The following is a 16,475-nucleotide window of genomic DNA, read 5'->3' as shown; positions in this document are numbered from 1 at the left end:
AGATCATCTCACCTGAGCAGAGAGCTTTAGACCATCTCCCCTGAGCAGAGAGCTTTAGATCATCTCACCTGAGCAGAGAGCTTTAGATAATCTCACCTGAGCAGAGAGCTTTATATCATCTCACCTGAGCAGAGAACTTTAGATCCTCTCACCTGAGCAGAGAGCTTTATATCATCTCACCTGAGCAGAGAGCTTTAGACCATCTCACCTGAGCAGAGAGCTTTAGACCATCTCACCTGAGAAGAGAGCTTTAGATCATCTCACCTGAGCAGAGAGCTTTCGACCATCTCATCTGAGCAGAGAGCTTTAGACCATCTCAACTGAGCAGAGAGCTTTAGACCATCTCACCTGAGCAGAGAGCTTTAGACCATCTCACCTGAGCAGAGAGCTTTAGACCATCTCACCTGAGCAGAGAGCTTTAGATCATCTCACCTGAGCAGATAGCTTTAGATTATCGCACCTGAGCAGAGAGCTTTAGATCATCTCACCTAAGCAGAGAGCTTTAGATCATCTCACCTGAGCAGAGAGCTTTAGACCATCTCACCGGAACAGAGAGCTTTAGATTATCTCATCTGAGCAGAGAACTTTAGACCATCTCACCTGAGCAGAGAGCTTTAGACCATCTCATCTGAGCAGAGAGCTTTAGATCATCTCACCTGAGCAGCGAGCTTTAGATCATCTCACCTGAGCAGAGAGCTTTAGATCATCTCACCTGAGCATAGCGCTTTAGATCATCTCACCTAAGCAGAGAGCTTTAGATCATCTCACCTAAGCAGAGAGCTTTAGATCATCTCACCTGAGCAGAGAGCTTTAGATCATCTCACCTGAGCAGAGAGCTTTAGCTCATCAAGACCTATAAGACATTTCCTGTGAAATCACAGCAACAGTACAGGCATCACAAAGTGTAACCTGCATGCCCAGTTTTACATGGCAGTTGCCTTCATTGCCTAAACACTAATATACTGAAAGTCCAAATTTTAACAATTTGTTACTAAATGGGCTCATGTAGTCATGATGCCTCCACAGGACATACTGCTTGTTTAGATATGTACTTACGGCTTCCAACTTTGAACCCATTTGTGAGGTTACTACATCTGCTGTTTAATCAACAGTCATATGTGATTGTATTGTCTATGGATATGCCATAAAAAGAATTTAGGTTTGATTTAATTTCTCTTTTCTTCATCTGAGTAAATGAAACACTTCAGACAGAGCTAAATACCAGGTCAGCCCACCTAAATCTAAATCAGTACTAAAAGGGAAACCAAACTGACCAGGCAAGGAAGGGAGAATTTATGAATTTATACACATTTTTATTTAAGCCTTTGCATCTTCCCTTCCACAGTGACACTTCCATCAAGCTCCACACCTCATCTTAGAGAATTTAAAGAAAATAAGTTACAGAAGCAACAAACTAGTGGAACTGATGGGTTTACAGGGTGACTTCAGTGTAACAGATGGGCAATGAAAGCATTAGTGAAGACGTTTCAAAGTTGAGTTGACGTTACCTTTTTGTCCTCGTTGAAATCCCTTTGCAGATGCCATTTAAGCAACCTCTCCAGTATGCCCTCAGATGCCATGTACCCCAAGATGGGACCTGGGCCATCGCTGTCATGTGGCCGCTCCTCTGCCAGCAGGCTCAGCATTTGGTATGTGTTGTTGCGCACACAGCTTAGGTCATCAGCAGTTGGTGGTTCAGCACAGGGCCCATGACGTTCCAGAATCTGCAGCACCTGTAACAAGATACAACCCATGCAAACATAAGCTACATAGCATCCCACAATTAGTGCTCACTTTGCCTCATTCAAGAGTATAAATAAAAACATGGTTCTGGCAATCCACTTAATATATAACTGCCACATTTGGCTTTATACCTGGACCTTGCCTTCTTCTCCAACTTCCTCAGCCCCTTCCAATGGTTAACCTTGAAAAATGACTGCTGAATACCAACAGTCTCTGATATATAAGCACTCATCAACGGTGACCAAGTCACCAGAACTCATCCTTAATAACCTCATCTAGTAACTCTATGTTTTATAAAATGTACATGACTTTATTTTCTTACATAGCTATATCTATCTATCTATCTATCTATCTATCTGTATCTATCCATTTATCGGTCTCTTCCAATGCTTGCCTGCCTAATACTCCCATCCTTACTTGCACTCACAGATATATTCAAAATGGAACTCTCATCCAATTTGTTTTCCGATCTAGTATAACGCAAAAACTAAATTTAAGCTTACCTGATAAATATATTTCTTTCTTGACACGGTGAGTCCATGGATCATCATCAAATACTGTTGGGAATATCACTCCTGGCCAGCAGGAGGAGGCAAAGAGCACCACAGCAAAGCTGTTAAATATCACTCCCCTACCCACAATCCCCCAGTCATTCGACCAAAGGGAAAGGAGAGAAAGGAAGTAACACAAGATGCAGAGGTGCCTGAGGTTGATATAAAAAGAAACTGTCTGAATACAGGGCGGGCCGTGGACTCACCGTGTCAAGAAGTAAATAAATTTATCAGGTAAGCATAAATTTTGTTTTCTTTCTAATGACACGGTGAGTCCATGGATCATTATCAATTACTGTTGGGAACCAATACCCAAGCCAGAGGACACAGATGATAAGGGAGGGACAAGACAGGAACCTAAACAGAAGGCACCACTGCTTGAAGAACCTTTCTCCCAAAAGAAGCCACAGCCGAGGCAAAAGTATCGAATTTATAGAGTTTGGAAAAAGTGTGCAAAGATGACCAAGTTGCAGCCTTGCAAATCTGTTCCACAGAAGCTTCATTTTTGAAGGCCCAGGAAGAAGAAACAGCTCTTGTGGAATGAACTGTGATTTTCTCAGGCCGTTGCTGTCCAGCAGTCTAATATGCCAAGCGAATAACGCTCTTCAGCCAAAGGGAAAGTGAAGTAGCTGTAGCTTTCTGACCCTTGCGTTTCCCAGAAAAGCAAACAAACAATGCAGAAGACTGACGAAAGTCCTTAGTTGCCTGCAAATAAAATTTTAGCGCTCGCACAACATCCAGATTATGCAACAAGCGTTTTTGTGAGAAGGAGAATTAGGACACAAAGAAGGTACAACGATTTCCTGATTAATATTCTTGACCGAAACAACTTTGGGCAGGAAACTAAACTTAGTACGCAGAACCACCTTATCAGAGTGAAATATAAGATAAGGGGAATCACACTGTAAAGCAGAGAGTTTAGAAACTCTCAGCAGAGGAAATAGCAACACGAAACAAAACTTTCCACGATAACATCTTAATATCTAAAGAATGCATAGGCTCAAACGGAGCCTGTTGTAAAACTTTAAGAACAAGGTTAAGACTCCATGGAGGAGTAAAAGGTTTAAAGGGACAGTATACACTCATTTTCATATACCTCCATGTAATAGACACTACTATATAGAATAAGATGCACAGATATTGATATAAAAATCCAGTATAAAACTGTTTAAAAACTTACTTAGAAGCTCTCAGTTTACCTCTGTTGAAAAGGTAGCTGGAAAGCCCACTGCAAGTGGGAAATAAGACACTCCCCCCCTCACCCTTCTTTTGCATATGAAAAGATCATTTACACAAGCAGGAGCAAGCTGGAGAAGGTAGCTGACAGTATTCACATAAAACTTTGAGGCTTGGTTAGGAGTCTGAAAATCAGAGCAATGTTATTAAAAAATAAGCAAAACTATACATTTTTTTTAAAAAAAAAACCTTTATGGGCTATATAAATAGATCATCTACAAAACATTTATGCAAAGAAAAAATGAGTGTATAATGTCCCTTTAAACACAGGCCAAATTCTAACCAAGGCCTAACAAAACGATCTGGCACATCTGCCAAGCGCTTATGTAACAAAATAGACAATGCCGAAATCTGATCCTATAGAGTACTTGCCGACAAACCCTTCTTCAGACCATCCTGGAGAAAGGACAAAATCCTAGGAATCCTTACTCTACTCCAAGAGTATCCTTTGGATTCACACCAATACAGGTATTTACGCCAGATCTTATGGTAAATCCTGCGAGTCACAGGCTTATGAGCCTGAATCAACGTCTCAATGGCCGACTCAGAAAATCCATGTTTAGATAAAACTGTGTTTTATCTAAAAGTGTTCAATTTCGAAGCAGTCAGCTTCAGAAAAAACGAGATTTGAATGAAGAAAGGGACCCTGAAGTAAAAGGTCCTTCCTCAGAGGCAGTCTCCAAGGTGGAAAAGATGACATTTCCCCTAGGTTATGAGAATTACAGACACCCTCTTCTGCTTGATTTGAGCAATGACTCTTGGAAGGAGAGTGAACAGAGGAAATAGGTATGCTAGACTGAAGTACCAAGGAACTGCCAGAACATCGATCAGAAATGCCTACGGATCTCTTGACCTAGAGCCGTATCTCGGAAGTTTGGCATTCTGATGAGAAGCCATGAGATCCATCTTCCGCTGCCCCCACTTGAGGGTCAAGCTGGAAAACACATCCAAATGAAGTTCCCACTCCCCGGGAAGCTCAGAAAATCTGCTTACCAATTGTCCACTCCTGGGATGTGGATCGCAGAAAGACAGCAGTTGTGGGTCTCCGCCCACTGAATAATTCAGGCTACCTCTGTCATGGCCAAGGAACTCTGAGTTCCCCCTGGTGGTTGATGTAGGCCCCTGAGGTTATGTTGTCCGACTGGAATCTGATAAACTGGGCTTAGGCTAACTGAGGCCAGGCCAGAAGAGCATTGAAGATTGCTCTCAGCTCTAAGATCTTTATGGGCAGGACTGACTCCTCCTGGGTCCATAAGCCCTGAGCCTTCAACAAACCTCACACTGCTCCCCAACCTAGAAGGCTGGAATCCGTGGTCACAATCACCCAAGAGGGTTTGCGGAATCAAGTACCCTGGGAGAGATGATCCTGATAAAGCCACCACGGAAGAGAGTCTATTGATGCCTGATCTAGATCTACATGCGGAGACAGGTCCGTCTAGTCCTCGTTCTATTGTCTGAGCATGCATAACTGCTGAGGTCTGAGATGGAACCGAGCAAACAGAATGAAGTCCATGGAAGCCACCATCAGACCAATTACCTCCATACATTGAGCCTCTGACGGCCGTGGAGAGGACTGAAGGGCAAGACAATAGTCGAAAATCTTTCTTTTTTTGACCTCCGTTAGAAAAATCTTTAACAGGGAGTCTATTATGGTCCCCAAAAATATGACCCTTGTAGCTGGAACCAGAGAACTTTTTTCCTGATTCCCCTTCCATCCATGGGATCGAAGAAAAGACAAGATCTCCGTATGAGATTATGCTTGTTGAAAAGATGGCGCCTGAACCGGAATGTCGTCCAGATAAGGTGCCACTGCAATGCCCCGAGATCGAAGCACACCTAAAAGAGCCCCCAGAACCTTTGAAAAAAATCTGGGAGCAGTGGCAAGGCCTGATGGAAGGGCCACAAACTGGAAATGATTGTCCAAAAAGGCGAATCTCAGAAACTTGTGATGGTCCCTGTGAATGGGAACATGAAGGTATGCATCCTTTAGGTCTATGGTTGTCATGAACTGACCCTCTTGTACCAAGGGAAGAATGGAGCGTATAGTCTCCATCTTGAAGAATGACACTCTGAGAAACTTGTTTAAACATTTTAGATCTAGGATTAGTCAAAAAGTTCCCTCCTTTTTGGGAACTACGAACAGATTCAAGTAAAATCCCAGACCCCTTTCATGAAAGGGAACTGGAAATATTACCCACAGGGTGACAAGGTCATTGACACAATGTAAGAACGCCTCTCTTTTTATCTGGTCTACATATAATATGGAGAGGAGAAACCTGCCTCTGGGAGGAAAAGATTTGAAGTCTATTTTGTATCCCTGGGAGACAATGTCCACTGCCCAGGAATCCGTTACATCTCTTATCCAAGCCTAGGAAAAAAGTGAGAGCCTGCCCCCTACAAGATCCGCTCCCGGATCGGGGGCCAACCCTTCATGCTGACTTATTCCAGGACTGGCTGGGCTTCCAGGAAGGCTTGGCTTGCTCTTGCTTCGAGGAAGGGGAGGAAGACTTGCCTTTAAAGTTACGAAAATTACTCTGACGTCCCTTCTGCTTATTCTTTTACATTGAGGAAGTAAAGAACCCTTCCCTCCAGTAATATCTGAGATAATTTCCCCCAAACCAGGTCCAAACAAGGAAATTTTGGCTCCCAGTTTAATACCCTATAAGGAAGCATCTGTAATGAAGGAATTGGCTAACTTGAGAGCCTTAATCCTGTCCTGGATCTAATCAAGAGGGGTATACATCTGAAGAGATTCAGACAAAACACATCAAACCAGTAAGCCACAGCTCTGGTAACAGTGGCGATAAACACCGCAGGTTGCCATTGTAGACCCTGGTGGACATACATCTTATTTAGTAAAGCCTCCAATTTTTTATCCATTGGATCTTTAAAAGAACAACTATCCTCTATGGGAATAGTAGTCCTCTTGGCCAAAGTGGAGATCTCTTCTTCTACCTTAAGAACCGTCTGCCACAACTCCTTAATAGAATCCGCTATAGGAAACATCTATTTAAAAATAGGAGATGGAGAAAAGGGAATACCAGGTCTATCCCATTCTTGAGCAATAATCTCTGAAGCAGGATCAGGAACCGGTAAAACCTCCACCACGGAGGGAACATCAAAGTATTTGTTCAATTTACTAGACTTTTTAGGATCGACTACGACAGTTGTGTCGGAGTTGTCCAAAGTAGTCAAAACCTCCTTAAGTAATAAGCGAAGGTGTTCTAGCTTAAAGCTGAAGGATACCACTTCAGCAACAGAAAGAGGAATTACACTGTCTGAGTCTGAGATTTCCCCCTCAGATGCTACCGACATGTCTTCTTCCTCTGTTTTATGGGAAGGGACAATCTGGATAGCTAGAACTTGATCAGAAACCTTACTAACTGTTTCCTTAAATTTCCTTTTACGCCTTCCCTGCAACATGAGGAAAGCTGACAAGGCCTCAGATACTGCAAGGGATACCTGGGAAGCAATGTCTTGTAGAGAAAATCCTACAGGATTGCAAAACACAGGGCACTGTATGTGGAGACTGAAAAAGTTGGGACGCTTGAGGAGAAAGCTGTGGCATATCTGCAACAGGAGACACCTGAACAGCATTTGCCTGGGATAATGGTGGCTCATGGTCAAATATTTTATCTCTATAACTTAAGGTTCTCTCAAAGCATGAGGAACAAAAAGGAACTGGCAAGCAGCAACTTCGCCTGGGATAATAGTTTAAAAAGGCTCTTGATCCATCTTATGTAATAAATAAGGATAACGTGTAAAAATTCTTTATTTGAAAATAAAAAATAAAATGTGTACTGTGTCTTTAAATAGAGATGTGTGTTAGTGCCACAAACCAAATAGACCTCAGACTACCTATACACATCAGTAGCTTTACTGAGTTGCCTACCTGTCCTGCAGCTCATTTTCAAATACAGAGCGGTTACAGAGCCCTAACTGACAAAAAAAAAAAAAAAAGGCTTACAACAGTAATCTCCATGACCGAAAGTTAAAGTATAAAAACTACTATAACACACTGAGCCCCCATAAATCACCTCACAGTCTCAATGCCAAACTGCCTAAAAGAAACCCCAAACATGAAGGTTTAATAAAATCCCATATTAAATAAGACAGCTTTTAGCTGTAACAAGTGCCAGCAATCTCCTTGCAAAAGAAAATTAAAATGGCACTTACCTGAAAGTGCTGTCCGGCAGCAGGACAGCTCACCTGGTTTGAGAGGGTGCAGCAGCTCACATGAATCTGTGAAGAGAGAAAAACTGAGTAAACCGACTCAGGTTTTCTAGTTAGGGCAGCAGATTCTTGAGAAAACACAGTGAGGATTGTACCTCACAAGTTCTCAAGTGCTCAAAAGCCACCACTGCCCTACTGAAGAGACTGATGTGGACTAGGCTAGACCCCAGAAAAGAACAGAGTAAGCTAAAAAAAATAATAAAAACAAAATTTATGCTTACCTGATAAATTTATTTCTCTTGTGGTGTATCCAGTCCACGGATTCATCCATTACTTGTGGGATATTCTCCTTCCCAACAGGAAGCTGCAAGAGGATCACCCACAGCAGAGCTGTCTATATAGCTCCTCCCCTAACTGCCACCTCCCAGTCATTCGACCGAAGACAAGCAAGAGAAAGGAGAAACTATAGGGTGCAGTGGTGACTGTAGTTTAAAAATTAAAAAACACCTGCCTTAAAATGACAGGACGGGCCGTGGACTGGATACACCACAAGAGAAATAAATTTATCAGGTAAGCATAAATTTTGTTTTCTCTTATAAGGTGTATCCAGTCCACGGATTCATCCATTACTTGTGGGATACCAATACCAAAGCTATAGGACACGGATGAAGGGAGGGACAAGGCAGGCGCTTAAACAGAAGGCACCACTGCCTGTAAGACCTTTCTCCCAAAAATAGCCTCCGAAGACCAAGTCGCCGCCTTACAAATCTGTTCAACAGAAGCCTCATTTTTAAAGGCCCCAAGCCACCGCTCTAGTGGAATGAGCTGTAATTCTTTCAGGAGGCTGCTGGCCAGCAGTCTCATAAGCTAAGCGGATTATACTTCTTAACCAAAAAGAAAGAGAAGTTGCTGAAGCCTTTTGGCCTTTCCTTTGTCCAGAGTAGACAACAAACAATGCAGATGTTTGACGAAAATCTTTAGTAGCTTGTAAATAAAACTTTAAAGCACGAACCACATCAAGATTGTGTAATAGACGTTCCTTCTTTGAAGAAGAATTAGGACACAGTGACGGAACAACAATCTCTTGATTGATATTCTTATTGGATACCACCTTAGGAAGAAACCCAGGTTTGGTACGCAAAACAACCTTATCTGCATGGAAGATCAGATAAGGGGAATCACACTGCAAGGCAGATAACTCTGAAACTCTTCGAGCCGAAGAGATAACTACCAAGAACAGAACTTTCCAAGATAAAAGCTTGATATCTATGGAATGCAGAGGTTCAAACGGAACCCCTTGAAGAACTTTAAGAACTAAATTTAAACTCCATGGCGGAGCAACAGGTTTAAACACAAACTTGATTCTAACTAAAGCCTGACAAAACGCCTGAACGTCTGGAACATCCGCCAGACGCTTGTGCAAAAGAATAGACAGAGCAGAAATCTGTCCCTTTAAGGAACTAGCTGACAATCCCTTCTCCAATCCTTCTTGGAGAAAAGAAAATATCCTGGGAATCCTTACTTTACTCCATGAGTAACCCTTGGATTCACACCAATGAAGATATTTACACCATATCTTATGATAGATTTTCCTGGTGACAGGCTTTCGAGCCTGAATTAAGGTATCAATGACCGACTCGGAAAAACCACGTTTTGACAAATTCAAGCGTTCAATCTCCAAGCAGTCAGACGCAGAGAAATTAGATTTGGACGTTTGAAGGGACCTTGAAGTAGAAGGTCCTGCCTCAGCGGCAGAGTCCATGGTGGAAAGAATGACATGTCCACCAGATCTGCGTACCAAGTCATGCGTGGCCACGCAGGAGCTATCAAAATCACTGAAGCTCTCTCCTGCTTGATCTTGGCAATCAGACGAGGGAGCAGAGGAAACGGTGGAAACGCATAAGCCAGGTTGAAAGACCAAGGCGCTGCTAGAGCATCTATCAGAGCTGCCTTGGGATTCCTGGACCTGAACCCGTAACAAGGAAGCTTGGCGTTCTGACGAGACACCATGAGATCCAGTTCTGGTTTGCCCCAAAGTTGAATCAACTGTGCAAACACCTCCGGATGGAGTTCGCACTCCCCCGGATGAAAAGTCTGTCGACTTAGAAAATCCGCCTCCCAGTTCTCTACTCCTGGGATATGGATAGTTGATAGATGGCAAGAGTGAACCTCTGCCCATAGAATTATTTTTGAAACCTCCAACATTGCTAGGGAACTCCTTGATCCCCCTTGATGGTTGTTGTAAGCTACAGTCGTGATGTTGTCCGACTGAAATCTGATGAACCTGACTGCAGCTAGCTGAGGCCAAGCCTGAAGAGCATTGAATATCGCTCTTAGTTCCAGAATGTTTATCGGAAGGAGTGTCTCCTCCTGAGTCCACAAGCCCTGAGCCTTCAGGGAGTTCCAGACTGCACCCCAGCCCAGAAGGCTGGCATCTGTCGTTACTATTGTCCAATCTGGCCTGCGGAAGGTCATACCCTTGGACAGATGGACCCGAGATAGCCACCAGAGAAGAGAATCCCTGGTCTCTTGATCCAGATTTAGTAGAGGGGACAAATCTGTGTAATCCCCATTCCACTGACTGAGCATGCAGAGTTGCAGCGGTCTGAGATGTAGGCGGGCAAACGGCACTATGTCCATTGCCGCTACCATTAACCTACTTCACACCAATGAAGATATTTACACCATATCTTATGATAGATTTTCCTGGTGACAGGCTTTCGAGCCTGAATTAAGGTATCAATGACCGACTCGGAAAAACCACGTTTTGACAAAATCAAGCGTTCAATCTCCAAGTAGTCAGACGCAGAGAAATTAGATTTGGACGTTTGAAGGGACCTTGAAGTAGAAGGTCCTGCCTCAGCGGCAGAGTCCATGGTGGAAAGAATGACATGTCCACCAGATCTGCGTACCAAGTCATGCGTGGCCACGCAGGAGCTATCAAAATCACCGAAGCTCTCTCCTGCTTGATCTTGGCAATCAAACGAGAGAGCAGAGGAAACGGTGGAAACGCATAAGCCAGGTTGAAAGACCAAGGCGCTGCTAGAGCATCTATCAGAGCTGCCTTGGGATTCCTGGACCTGAACCCGTAACAAGGAAGCTTGGCGTTCTGACTAGACACCATGAGATCCAGTTCTGGTTTGCCCCAAAGTTGAATCAACTGTGCAAACACCTCCGGATGGAGTTCGCACTCCCCCAGATGAAAAGTCTGTTCTCTACTCCTGGGATATGGATAGTTGATAGATGGCAAGAGTGAACCTCTGCCCATAGAATTATTTTTGAAACCTCCAACATTGCTAGGGAACTCCTTGATCCCCCTTGATGGTTGTTGTAAGCTACAGTCGTGATGTTGTCCGACTGAAATCTGATGAACCTGACTGCAGCTAGCTGAGGCCAAGCCTGAAGAGCATTGAATATCGCTCTTAGTTCCAGAATGTTTATCGGAAGGAGTGTCTCCTCCTGAGTCCACAAGCCCTGAGCCTTCAGGGAGTTCCAGACTGCACCCCAGCCCAGAAGGCTGGCATCTGTCGTTACTATTGTCCAATCTGGCCTGCGGAAGGTCATACCCTTGGACAGATGGACCCGAGATAGCCCCGAGATAGCCACCATACACTGAGCCACTGAAGGGCGAGAAGTAGAATAAAGAACACGGCAGGAATTTAGAAGTTTCGACAACCTGGCCTCTGTCAGGTAAATCTTAATTTCTACAGAATCTATCAGAGTTCCTAGGAAGGAAACTCTTGTGAGAGGGGATAGAGAACTTTTTTCTTCGTTCACTTTCCACCCATACGACCTCAGAAATGCCAGAACAATATCCGTGTGAGACCTGGCAACTTGAAAAGTCGACGCCTGTATCAGAATGTCGTCTGAGTAAGGGGCTACTGCTATAGCCCGCGGCCTTAGGACCGCTAGAAGGGACCCTAGAACCTTTGTAAAGATTCTTGGTGCCGTGGCCAACCCGAAGGGAAGAGCCACAAACTGGTTGTGCCTGTATTGACCCTCCTGGATCATAGGAAGGATGGTTCAAATAGTCTCCATCTTGAAGGATGGGACTCTGAGAAATTTGTTTAAGATCTTGAGATCTAAGATTGGTCTGAATGTTCCCTCTTTCTTGGGAACAACAAACAGATTTGAATAAAAGCCCTGTCCCTGTTCCTCCTGCAGAACTGGGTGGATCACTCCCATAACTAGGAGGTCTTGAACACAATGTAAGAATGCTTCTCTCTTTATCTGGTTTGCAGATAAAAGTGAGAGATTAAATCTCCCTTTTGGGGGAGAGGTTTTGAATTCCAGAAGATAACCCTTGGACACAATTTCCAATGCCCAGGGATCCTGGACATCTCTTGCCCAAGCGTGGGTGAAGAGAGAGAGTCTGCCCCCTACTAGATCCGTTTCCGGATCGGGGGCTGCTCCTTCATGCTGTCTTATAGGCAGCAGCAGGCTTCTTGGCCTGTTTCCCCTTGTTCCAAGCCTGGTTAGGTCTCCAGACTGGCTTAGACTGGGCAAAAGTTCCCTCTTGTTTTGTGTTAGAGGAAGTTGAAGCTGCGCCACTCTTGAAGTTTCGAAAGGGCCGAAAACTAGACTGTTTGGTCCTTAATTTGTTGGACCTGTCTTGAGGAAAGGCGTGACCTTTTCCTCCAGTGATGTCAGAAATGATCTCCTTCAGTCCAGGCCCGAATAGGGTCTGTCCTTTGAAGGGAATGTTGAGAAGTTTAGACTTTGAAGTCACGTCAGCTGACCAGGATTTAAGCCATAGCGCCCTACGCGCCTGAATAGCAAAACCTGAATTTTTAGCCGTTAGCTTGGTTAAATGAACAACGGCATCAGAAACAAAACAATTGGCTAGCTTAAGAGCCTTAAGCTTGTCAATAATATCTTCCAACGGGGTTTCAACCTGAAGAGCATCCTCTAGAGACTCAAACCAGAAAGCCGCAGCAGCAGTGACTGGGGCAATGCATGCAAGAGGCTGGAGAATAAAACCTTGTTGAATAAAAATTTTCTTAATCCATTGGATCTAGAAAAGCACAACTGTCCTCGACAGGGATAGTGGTACGCTTAGCTAGAGTAGAAACTGCTCCCTCCACCTTAGGGACTGTCTGCCATAAGTCCCATGTAGCGGCGTCTATAGGAAACATCTTTTTAAAAACTGGAGGGGGAGAGAACCGTACACCTGGTCTACCCTATTCCTTAGTAATAATTTCAGAAAACCTCTTAGGGATTGGAAAAATATCAGTATAAGTAGGTACTGCATAGTATTTATCTAATCTACATAATTTCTCTGGGACTACAATAGTGTCACAGTCGTCCAGAGTTACTAAGACCTCCCTGAGCAATATGCGGAGGTGTTCAAGCTTAAATTTAAATGTAGACATATCAGAATCAGATTGAAGTATCTTCCCTGAATCAGAAAAATCACCCACAGATTGAAGCTCCCCTGCTTCAGCTTCATTATATTGTGAGGGTGTATCAGAGATAGCTACTAAAGCGTCAGAGAGCTCTGTATTTATTCTAGTCCCAGAGCTGTCTCACTTTCCTTGCAATCCTGGCAGTTTAGATAATACCTCTGTAAGGGTATGATTCATAACTGCCGCCATGTCTTGCAAGGTATACGCAATGAGCGCGCTAGATGTACTTGGCGTCCCCTGAGCGGGATTTATAGGATCTGACACGTGGGGAGAGTTAGACGACATAACTTCCTCCTTGTCAATTTCTTCTGGTGATAAATTTTTTTAAGCCAGAATATGGTCTTTGTAATCTATAGTAAAATCAGTGCATTTGGTACACATTCTAAGAGGGGGTTCCACAATGGCTTCTAAACATAATGAACAATGAGTTACTTTCCTCTATGTCAGACATGTTTAAACAGACTAGTAATGAGACCAGCAAGCTTGGAAAACACTTTAATAACTGTGAACAAACAAAAAATAAAAACGGTACTGTGCCTTTAAGAGAAATAAACAATCACAGAAACTGCAAAACAGTGAAAAAGCAGTAAAATCTACGAAATTTTTACAGTGTGTATAATAGACTGAAATAGCATTGCACCCACTTGCAAATGGATGATTAACTCCTTAGTTTCAAAACCGGATAAAAAAAAACGATAAACGTTTTTAAACAGTCACAAGCAACTGCCACAGCTCTACTGTGGCTCCTACCCACCCATACAACGGCTTTGGAAGGCACAAAAACCCTTTAGAGAGGTCCTATATGTTCAGGGGACTCCTTCAGGGAAGCTGGATGTCTCAAGCTGCAAAAACTACTGCGCAATTTAGGCGCGAAAATAGGCCCCTCCCAACCTGTACTCACAGTGAAAAAAAAAATATCCCTAGGCAAAATCTAGTCAGCCATGTGGAAAACTCGGCCCCAGAATAAAGTTTTATCACCAAATTGTAATAAACGTTTATATACCTCAAGCAAACGTTATATCTATTCAGTAATGAGAGTAAATAACAAAAATAACATACTTTATGTAAGAACTTACCTGATAAATTCATTTCTTTCATATTAGCAAGAGTCCATGAGCTAGTGACGTATGGGATATACATTCCTACCAGGAGGGGCAAAGTTTCCCAAACCTCAAAATGCCTATAAATACACCCCTCACCACACCCACAATTCAGTTTAACGAATAGCCAAGAAGTGGGGTGATAAAAAAGTGCAAAAGCATATAAAATAAGGAATTGGAATAATTGTGCTTTATACAAAAATCATAACCACCACAAAAAAAGGGCGGGCCTCATGGACTCTTGCTAAAATGAAAGAAATGAATTTATCAGGTAAGTTCTTACATAAATTATGTTTTCTTTCATGTAATTAGCAAGAGTCCATGAGCTAGTGACGTATGGGATAATGATTACCCAAGATGTGGATCTTTCCACACAAGAGTCACTAGAGAGGGAGGGATAAAATAAAGACAGCCAATTCCTGCTGAAAATAATCCACACCCAAAATAAAGTTAAATGAAAAACATAAGCAGAAGATTCAAACTGAAACCGCTGCCTGAAGTACTTTTCTACCAAAATCTGCTTCAGAAGAAGAAAATACATCAAAATGGTAGAATTTAGTAAAAGTATGCAAAGAGGACCAAGTTGCTGCTTTGCAAATCTGATCAATCGAAGCTTCATTCCTAAACGCCCAGGAAGTAGAAACTGACCTAGTAGAATGAGCTGTAATCCTTTGAGGCGGAGTTTTACCCGACTCAACATAGGCAAGATGAATTAAAGATTTCAACCAAGATGCCAAAGAAATGGCAGAAGCTTTCTGGCCTTTTCTAGAACCGGAAAAGATAACAAATAGACTAGAAGTCTTACGGAAAGACTTAGTAGCTTCAACATAATATTTCAAAGCTCTAACAACATCCAAAGAATGCAACGATTTCTCCTTAGAATTCTTAGGATTAGGACATAATGAAGGAACCACAATTTCTCTACTAATGTTGTTGGAATTCACAACTTTAGGTAAAAAATCAAAAGAAGTTCGCAACACCGCCTTATCCTGATGAAAAATCAGAAAAGGAGACTCACAAGAAAGAGCAGATAATTCAGAAACTCTTCTGGCAGAAGAGATTGCCAAAAGGAACAAAACTTTCCAAGAAAGTAATTTAATGTCCAATGAATGCATAGGTTCAAACGGAGGAGCTAGAAGAGCCCCCAGAACCAAATTCAAACTCCAAGGAGGAGAAATTGACTTAATGACAGGTTTTATACGAACCAAAGCTTGTACAAAACAATGAATATCAGGAAGAATAGCAATCTTTCTGTGAAAAAGAACAGAAAGAGCAGAGATTTGACCTTTCAAGGAACTTGCGGACAAACCCTTATCTAAACCATCCTGAAGAAACTGTAAAATTCTCGGTATTCTAAAAGAACGCCAAGAAAAATGATGAGAAAGACACCAAGAAATATAAGTCTTCCAGACTCTATAATATATCTCTCTAGATACAGATTTACGCGCCTGTAACATAGTATTAATCACAGAGTCAGAGAAACCTCTTTGACCAAGAATCAAGCGTTCAATCTCCATACCTTTAAATTTAAGGATTTCAGATCCTGATGGAAAAAAGGACCTTGCGACAGAAGGTCTGGTCTTAACGGAAGAGTCCACGGTTGGCAAGAGGCCATCCGGACCAGATCCGCATACCAAAACCTGTGAGGCCATGCCGGAGCTACCAGCAGAACAAACGAGCATTCCTTCAGAATCTTGGAGATTACTCTTGGAAGAAGAACTAGAGGCGGAAAGATATAGGCAGGATGATACTTCCAAGGAAGTGATAATGCATCCACTGCCTCCGCCTGAGGATCCCGGGATCTGGACAGATACCTGGGAAGTTTCTTGTTTAGATGAGACGCCAACAGATCTATTTCTGGAAGTTCCCACATTTGAACAATCTGAAGAAATACCTCTGGGTGAAGAGACCATTCGCCCGGATGCAACGTTTGGCGACTGAGATAATCCGCTTCCCAATTGTCTATACCTGGGATATGAACCACAGAGATTAGACAGGAGCTGGATTCCGCCCAAACCAGAATTCGAGATACTTCTTTCATAGCCAGAGGACTGTGAGTCCCTCCTTGATGATTGATGTATGCCACAGTTGTGACATTGTCTGTCTGAAAACAAATGAACGATTCTCTCTTCAGAAGATGCCAAGACTGAAGAGCTCTGAAAATTGCACGGAGTTCCAAAATATTGATCGGTAATCTCACCTCCTGAGATTCCCAAACTCCTTGTGCCGTCAGAGATCCCCACACAGCTCCCCAACCCGTGAGACTT

General features: G+C 43.0%; 1 protein-coding gene across 1 annotated transcript in view; it reads right to left on the bottom strand.

Annotated features, from left to right (window-relative positions):
• FHIP1B (FHF complex subunit HOOK interacting protein 1B) overlaps nucleotides 1–16,475 on the bottom strand; it is a gene marked incomplete in the record, with an annotated part of 380,930 nt that overhangs the window by 179,596 nt on the left and 184,859 nt on the right. The window contains 1 exon segment of the mRNA XM_053708840.1: nucleotides 1,509–1,733. Within this exon segment, the coding sequence (XP_053564815.1) occupies nucleotides 1,509–1,733 (225 nt within the window).

The sequence above is a fragment of the Bombina bombina genome, chromosome 3 (assembly GCF_027579735.1).
Source record: "Bombina bombina isolate aBomBom1 chromosome 3, aBomBom1.pri, whole genome shotgun sequence".
NCBI classification, from domain to species: Eukaryota; Metazoa; Chordata; class Amphibia; order Anura; family Bombinatoridae; genus Bombina; species Bombina bombina.
Note: the sequence above shows the minus strand (reverse complement) of the source record. Positions and strands in the feature narration are given on the sequence as shown.